General features: G+C 36.7%; 1 protein-coding gene across 1 annotated transcript in view; it reads right to left on the bottom strand.

The window, feature by feature from the left end:
* DNAH5 (dynein, axonemal, heavy chain 5) overlaps window positions 1–7983 on the bottom strand; it is a 119161-nt gene extending 111178 nt beyond the window's left edge. The window contains exons 1-3 of the mRNA XM_014940732.1: window positions 7927–7983; window positions 3732–3866; window positions 1750–1839 (exon numbers count right to left, since the gene is read on the bottom strand). Coding sequence (XP_014796218.1) covers window positions 1750–1839; window positions 3732–3866; window positions 7927–7983 — 282 coding nt within the window. The remainder of the gene's footprint in view (window positions 1–1749; window positions 1840–3731; window positions 3867–7926) is intronic.
* Window positions 7984–9225: the final 1242 nt, after the last annotated feature.

Here is a 9225-nt window from a genome sequence, read left to right on the forward strand (position 1 = left end):
CTCTCTATCATGTAGTTGCAGATAATGCTTAAAAACCCAAACAAAACAGCAAACAAAGTTTAGCTCAGAGAAGCTTCTACCAACTGTCTTTCCTCGAGAACTTATAGACCTAAGTCTAACACACACAAAAAAAAAAAAAAGAAATAGAGTGCTTCTGGAAACAAGGAGACACAAGCCACAGCAGATTCTTTGTGGGGAAAAAAAATAAAAAACAACAAAAGACCCAAAACATCAACAGCAAAAGAAACAATAAAGGCACTGCAAGGCATTTCCCTGTTCTTTCTTCTTCCCCCAACATGAATGTGCTGCTCCCACATTAGGCTGTTGGTATAACTCCTAAAGAGTCACCAAGAAGTAGCAGTGTGTCTAAGGAAAAATAATTCCCTTAAATTGTGCTTTTGGCCACGTTACTTCTCTGTTACTAGTTTTCTAGTGTTACCTCAGAGTAAACTGCACATAGATACACACTTCGGTAAGAGATTGCAACAACGAAGAGAGAAATTGTTGATACCAGTATTTAAAGGACAACATCCAAAAAATTGCAAAAAATGACAGGTCACGGGCCCCTTCTTTTTTCAGGCACACGAGCATCTGCCCCAGAGATCCCTATTTTGGATCAGGCAGTCACTCATAAGTCCCCTCCCCACCCTTTTGTTCACATCATCTTTCCCCCTCCCCTTTTTCGTCACAGCTCCTGCAGAAGCCTGTTTTCCGTTTACTTTAGAAGTGTATCAAGGGCTGTGTCACTAGCAGAAATCTTGGCTCTGAGAATGTTATCAATTTGATTTACTGTCAATTAACATAAGCTTGCACTATCCTTGTGCTTCAGTAATTACAGAGGCTAGACCAGCAACACCCATCCCAGTTTTCAGGGCATTCCCACAAAGTATGGAACCGGAGTAGGTAGTACATTCTGCAGTCACTTTGGAAAAGATGTATTGTTACTGAAGAGAGTGCTAAAAGTTGTTAAGCTGCATATTAAAAGGGACATTCAAACCACTGCAAAAAATCTGCATGTGAGAGTGGGCAAAAAAATAGACTTTGAAATTACCCCGTTGGCCTCCAGAGAACATCTTCCTGAACTCAGAGCTGCACAGTCTCCTGCTCTGCCATGACAAAAAGTATCTTGTAAGCACCCTTCACTGGATCACGTTCTGCCCTAACAGAAGTGCTTGCTGATCCACATCAGGGTCAGATAACCAGCTTGGATTTCAGTTGGTGCGTAGTAAGTGCCCTTGCCAACAAGATGCATGTAATACCACAAAAATTCACTTAACTTTACCATCAATGTAACTGCGATTTTTGCTTTGCTAGCCTGCGAACCACAGCCCCAGAATGACCAGCACAGAAAATTCTTTTACAAACTCTGCCCTACTTGAGAAGGAAAAATGTATAGTGCAAGCTGCACACCGTGATGTGCAATATCAAGTAACTGTATACTCATGGCTGTGGGCAAAGGCAGCCTCCAACACACCCACTTCATCCCACGCTCACCTGTCTTCTCCTCCTTTACCACCAGTTCAATTTTTCTTACTTTTTTTTTTACCTCCAGCTGCATCATCTTCTGGGGACTTTTGCTTATTCACTCAACGGACACATTGCTGTGAATTTGGGTTTTGGTTGTTCTTTGTTTTTTTCCATCTTTCCACATTGCCTGCATCTAGCATCACATCCCAAAGATCAAAGGCTGCTACAATCATACTGTAGGATCATCTGATCAGTTCAGGGATGGGTGAGAACCTGAGTTGCTTTACCTGTATCTGTTGCTTCCACATCTTGATAGTAGAACATCAGATGACGCAGACCTCCTGGCGCCAGGAATTTGTCAATGCGCTCTATCTGTTTGAGATCATGTTGAGATTATCATGTAAAACATACCCACTATGAAGAGTTCAACTTGCTCAGATTTTTAACATAAAGGGCTGACAAACATTCATCACGTTATCATTGTTTAATAATAAAGTTATACCAGGCCCAGTTACGGACCTCCAAAAAATGATTAAGTTGCCTTGTCTTTTAGCGGCACACACCTAATTAATTGAATCATTGAAATTTTTCCATTCTGAACACAAATATAGCTAGGCTATGTTTCAGTTTACAGAAACCCCTTAGTGTACATGTTGTGTATGACCTTTTAAACTGGGGGTACAGTGCATATCTTCATTTACTGAAGTGCAGCAGCTCCTCAGTGAAGTCCCTCACCTATATTATTCTTAGTGCCATTCAGCTAACAAGCTGAAAGCAAAAAACACACAGTTGCAATTATTCCATATCACAGCAACAGAGGGGGCCTTTATTTATTTATAATTTAGGCATGAGGACAATTTCATAGTTCTCCATCAATTTAAGGCTGCCATCAAGCATCCTTGAACCATGTATTGGTACTGCAGTCCAGGAATCTCAGGTATAGACCATACAGACCTAAGAAAGTTAATTGTTCTATGCTAGTATGCTGATCAGTGTTTCAGCACTTGAAAGGCTGGCCTAATCCATCATTTTTCTAGACCTACGAGTCATTGTTTCATATAGTCCCTAAGTACATAGCAATATTCCGGCAGAAAAGCTTCTACTTCTAGAAGTTCTTCAGAAACATTTGCTGGTACCATTTGTGCTTCCTAGTGCTGCAAAAAGGCTAAGAGATCAGCAGCAGCAGGAAGAAAGCCACATTTATCCCTCTTCCATTAATAAAGGGCCTCACTTACACCAAGATCACAAACTGCTATTCTAGAAAATCTTGGCTGAGCCCCTCAAGATGAGGTCAAAACAACTATTACTATTTTCTCTTTCCAAGTATAACAGCTGCCAGGATTTTCTTCAGCTGACAATTATTCTCAGGCAATATAGTTTGCCAGGAAACCCATTCAGAGATAGAATGGACAAAGGCTGAAACAAGTTCTGCTTTTTAACTTGTATGAAAGTGTTTTGCACAGCTTATTTTCCTATGTTGGAAGGGACCACTGGGAGATCTGGCCAGCTTCCTGTATCATCAACAACAACTCAGGCTGAGTCTCAAAAACCTTACGGACAGAAATTCCACAACTCACTTGAGTAAGCTATTCCCATGCTGCAGTACCCTGCTGGTGAAGAAGGGCTTCTTAATGTCCAGTTTGCAAGCTGTGGCTATTGCCTTTGCCATTTAATCTGCAACCGCTGGGAAGAGTTCAGATCTGCCATCTTTATAACTACTTTATAACTACTCTTCAAGTTACTGGAGACTGCTATTTGACTGCCCCTCAATCTCTTATTCTCCTTCTCATACTTTACATGCCCTGTGTCCCTCACTGTCTTCATAGTCTTCCACTGGCCTTTCTTCAGTTTCTCAACAATATTAGCATTGAAAAGGGAATGTATAAATTGAAGGATTACAGATGTAAAAAGAGGGGGGAAAAAAAACACACAACAAAACCAAAACAACAACCATGTTTGCTTTAGTGTCAGGGAGTAAAATAAAATCTATTTCCTGTCTACTCAGCTTTAAAAAAAAATAATTATTTCTTTTCAAATCACAAAATGTATCTCCACTACATTTAATACGTACCATCAACTTTGATGCACCATTTCCTCAATATACATATTTCTAACTGCTTTACCCCCTGCATTAACCTTCATGTAGTCAGACAGATGACTTAACATACTATTTTGTCATGTAGTCTCCACCTGATTTAATTTCCTAAACTATATCAAAATGTAGTCTCACAAATGTTGGTGCCATCCTCATGGAATCAGATTACCTGGTTGCCATCAAGAATAGCGTCTTCTACTTCTGCTTTGTCCAGATTCACACAAGAGGCAACAGTGTCCAGTAAGTAATCATGCCTGCCATCCAGCCGAGCACGTTTAGCCTCCCTCTCTTCCTTGATCTTTTGCTGTTATAAAACAGAAAGCAGATAATGAATAAATCACAATCTATTTTGAAAACAAAAATACATACACTTCTAAAATTTGTTTTAAAAAGTAAAGGCTATTACGTTCTTTCATACTATGGTTTATGTTTTTAAGGCACCTGAACTTTTTAGAAGCAACCCCTGTTATGCCTTACCATTGATTTCCTGTGATCTATTTTCAGATTTAGCACAAAATTTCTATCATCAGTCTTTTTTATGATATTATTTATCTCTTGAAATGCTCTACTTAAAAAAAAAAAAAAGTATTTTATATGTATGGCTCCATCATTTACAAGTTATTTTCAACACCCTAGGTCCTTAGTCCTGACTTTTCAGTCTAGTCACATATGATCATCAAGCAAGACAGGATTCTGACCCATCTTTCTTATTCGTGGAAGATATTGTAAGCGTTCTCTAATAAAGACAGATGATGCTGGAGGAAGCTATAGTTCCATAACATTATCTCTTTAGTGTAATGAGAAGTAAAACAAGCCACAAGCCTCAAGGTACACAAGTGTTTACAAATGTGCTTAACTACGGCTATTATACCATTCTTCAAGCAGTATGCCTACTTTTCTAATTAAATTGAATTCCCACATGTAATGCACCTCATTACATTATAGACAAAATAGCCTTCTGGAATAGTTACTGGTATTATTGTGCTTGCGGATTACAAGATTTAATATCATTTCATTTTCAAAAGAAATTTAGAATTATGTTTCACTGGTGGTAAATTCAATCTTTATTTCCCCAGTGATTATGAAAAATCTAGCAACTCTATAAAATATGCACAAATGATTTATCCACAAGCTTCTGCAGAGCCAATAGGACTTGCATGATATAGTTTATACTCTTATGTAAATATCTTTCCTACTTCCTGAAGGAATTTTCAAATATTTGGTAAACTCATAATTACTAGCATGCCTTCATAAATGCTGAATGCACTGGAAATGTTTTTCCATTTAAAAGACAAACATAAAAATCCTGTTCTTTGCACAGATATACCTGAAGAATGTAGTAGCAGATTAATCTGTACACATAACTTATGCACTTTCACCTCTGTCATTCCCTAACATGGTCTCCACTTTTCCAGAAGTGCAATGTCATCACGGGATTGGCCCTTCCTACATGTTCTCAAATCAGGGTAGAAATTTTCCCCCTAGTTAGACATACAAAATGCAACCCTTTTGAGCTGAATCCGCTTCACACTAGATGATGAAACTAGAATCCTAAACACTGTTGTTTCAGTAATTTAAGCATAACTGATAATGCATCTTTAACATAGAAAAATACAAACAATAGTCTGCCAGCTAGTTAGCTTCTATTTAATCCAGCAAAAAGCTCTTTTCATTTTACTTAGAGACACTACTTTATTACTCTCCTGTGTTTCCAGCATAAAACTCCAGACACATTGCTACACAAGGTATTCATCTTATCAGTTCCCAACTCCACCTATACAGATGGCCCTTCATATGTTCATAGCCTCCATTCCTTCTACAAGTTGCTGTTTATGTAGGCTGAAATCATGAGCAACTTCTCAAACTGGGCAATCGTGCCCTGATATTTGTTTCAGTTCTTTTAATGCTTTCCAATCCTTTAATTGCAGCTTCTCAAGCCCTGAAACAAATATACTAGCTATTGTGTGCAGCTGTTCCCATAGCATTAGGCAATATTTGATGTCTAAACCCAGTAACCAGAGCATTTGTTAATATGACACAAAACTTTAAGAGTTTAGTTATTTTAATGAACTGTACCTAGAGAAAACAGGGAATCATTTACTAGACAGTAAATCTATAGTTTTATGAAGATTAAGACATTCACTTGCATTTATGACTTCTGGAAGGCATTTGCATTGTCCTGTTGGATATCTCTCTAATTAATGCAAGTAGCATGCATGCTTCTCCTGATAGTTGCTACAATGCAATTCAAGAACACACCCTGCCTGTCATGCTTCCATATTTTATGTCATACTCACTACAGAAATACATATCCCTAAACAGCATCTGTACAAAAAAATACCAAAAAAACAGGCAGGTTTATGTAATTCTAATAAACATCAATAGAACATTGAAAGATTAAGATTTGAAGATGGAAAGATTGCTAAAACAGATAAGCTATCATTTTTATAGGCACTAGAGGAATTTCTGGTACACACAGTCACACCGACTTGCAAACCCTGAAAAGTTAACAGCAGCAATTGTCATCAAGGTCATACAACAAAACCTCATCATAATGTCCTATGATGCAGGAGGATCCAGATGGAACCATGTTTACAAGAAATAAATGCTCTCTCACTTAGATATCCGGAAGGATTGTCCAAGTTTTTATATGTTACAGCTTTACCTCAGTTCTTCATTTAAAGAACAGCAGCACAGCCACATTTAGTTTTGGTTTTCTTTTACCACTCTTAATTAGTTACAAAGGTAATGAAGTGCATATGACACCGTCCCACAACAGGTGCAAGTCCAAAGCTATACTAATTAACCAAAAAGCCATGCTTTGATGATGAGTATAGTTACAACAGGTAACTTGTTTTATGTTACGTGAAACCTTAGAATTCCTAATATCTAAATATCAAAAATTTAACACAGGAATAGTTTCAGTAGATTTCAAATTTCCTGAAGCAGAATAAAGAGGATATTCCTAGCTCCATTTTAACATATGCCTAAACCCATAACCATCACACCATCAATCTGAAGCAACCAATGGGGATTAAGTAAATAAAAAAAAAAAAAGAAAAAAACTGTTTTCCAACTACCACAAGAGTATATAAATTTAAGCAGAATGTACTTAGATCAGAAGCGAGAGACGCCAAGGGTCCTTCCTTTGAAATAATAGCCTCAGAAACCAAATATTGACTATTGCCAGTTTCTCCATTACAGAGTACAGTTACTGATGTCTCTGGCGACACTCTAGAGTTAGCATGAATGTTATTTAGTATGCAAGTCATGACTGCACAAGTCAAAACTTGTTCCTGACCACAGTTTATCCAGCAAATGATGCACTTTGTTGCCAGAATACTGTGCATTACTGAAGTTGGACATGCTCAGATCAAAGTCTTATCGATGAGAAATATACTTGAACTTTACCAGGAAGCTCAAAAGTAAGAGTCAAAAAGTAAGAGTGTTCTGTTGTTAATTTACTGTCTTATCCAAAAATTATTTAACCAATGTGGCATTCCTCTTACTCTCCTTTAACTTGCTAAGATGTTTTATATTGCGTAAGCATTGCTCAGGGATTTCCCTATAAAAGTAAACTGCAAACCATTTTATGCTTTCAAAGCACCCTAAGTTTTCAACACTACACTCCTGTTTATTTGCTCCTCTCCAAAACACACATATCCTACAGAATTAAGGCAGTGACCTTACCTGACTCTTAAATCTCAGACATCAATCAGAGTTTGTCCACATTTGTTATAACATTGCACTAACTTAGGAGCAGGTTTTTTTTCAAATAACCAGCTTTTAAACCTAATGTAAGGGTCTTAATGAATTCTATATTTTATTATTGTTTCTCAATGCTACATAGTGGCTTCAAAATTCTACTCCCATTTTATAAATATGGGAAGAGTGAATTTAAACTTCAATTTTCCTTGGAAGCAGAGCCTATCCCTGTTATGTTGCCAGACCTAGCACAAAGTTCTTTATTGTACTAGTATAACTTCTGTGAAATCATACCATTACCAAACCACTGCAACAATCTGGACAAGATACAAACACTGGTAGTCAAATGCATAAATATCTCTCAGTGCAAATTTACTCTTCAAAACAAATCATGCAACTAAGCCTTCACTGATTTTAAAACCAGTTGCAAAACAAGCTACCTCTCATGACAAACACCTATTCCAAATACTATGTTTTGCTTTAAAAGGCAAAGTTTATCTGTTTTGATATAGTTAGAACATTTTGTGAAACCAACATCATCCACTTAGATCACTTTAAAACACATATTTGTCTACACCCTTTCCCCCGTTCAATTCACACCTTTATTCAAACTATAAGGTTACTCATCTCAACTTAGTCTGCTGTTTAATTTTCCTTACCTTTATAACTCTGCCAATGCTCTGTTTCCAAAGTTGCTTTCTTCCAGCTCTAAACATTGTACTATTCAATATAAGGTTTAAGTACTCTTTTTCAGCATTAAGCCTTAAACCATGGAGCAAGCTTCTTGATTCATCATTTTGCACTCTCCCTCCAATCTTTTTTTCATATTTGTTTCATTCCTTATCTGTAGGAACACCCCAAAAAAAATCTAGACTATACAGTAAGGATCTAAAAAGTCAGCAACTATTAACCTTAGCTCTGTATTTAGATTCAGTTCTAACATGCATTTAAATTACTTGAAAACTTGAAAACTAAATTGGACTTCTTTAGAAACTAGAGGTCTCCAACCACCAGAATTTACTGTCTGTAGAATAGGAGATGAAAATTACTGCTACCAACCACAGTGTTGTTAAGGTGATATTGTTTATATACAAACACTGCTCGATACGATTCATCATGCTTAAGGGCAGCATAACCATTTGCAAAAGTCAATTTTATAACTGCTTATTTGATTTGTGTTTAGCCTTCTTAAGTAATCCTCGTGTCAAGAGACATTTTTGTTTCCTTGTCACAGATGATTGCTAAGCATATAGCAACAGTCAAGCAGCTTTCAAACAGCTTTTACCTACAGACTACTAAATTACTGAGTTTTCTACTTATATTTTTTATACAAGCACATTCAGTCTCAGTTTTTTTTCAGATGTACAATGGTTGCTTAATACAGCAATTTTTCCTTCAGTAAAGAATGTCATTTTTTCTTCTTAAAATAACCTTAATATTTTCCACTTCAGTGACAGCATCTAATCTGATGTCCTCTTGAAAATGCCAAGAAAAACAAACTAATGATCCAATATTAGGAACAAGAAAAACAAGAATTTTTTACAGCTATTTTTGGCTTAGAATGCCCCTAAATATTTCTGCTTCCATTCATATCAATGTGAATCATGACTAAAATCACTTGACAACCTCAGCGTTGATAAAAATCTCATGAGTTAAAACTATTTTCCCCACATTATCTCATTTTTCCATACAATTTTCCCCACCTGCTATAGTCATATCTGATTGTGTATACATGTTTGAAAGAGAAAGACTGAAACAATTGCATTTTGTGAAAAAGTAAACAACTGTAGCTTTCTCTGAACCCTTCACAGCCTTCTCTTTTAAAATTAAACATGCTATTAAACATTACATATCAAGTTAATCATGGATATATTCAGAACCCTGAGAAATTATTTACTTCTTTGCAGGATATATGTGATTTCTAATATAAAAACTCAGCCCAACAAGCTTAATTTTGC

This window comes from Calidris pugnax, unplaced genomic scaffold (genome assembly GCF_001431845.1).
Source record: "Calidris pugnax isolate Ruff unplaced genomic scaffold, ASM143184v1 scaffold8, whole genome shotgun sequence".
NCBI classification, from domain to species: Eukaryota; Metazoa; Chordata; class Aves; order Charadriiformes; family Scolopacidae; genus Calidris; species Calidris pugnax.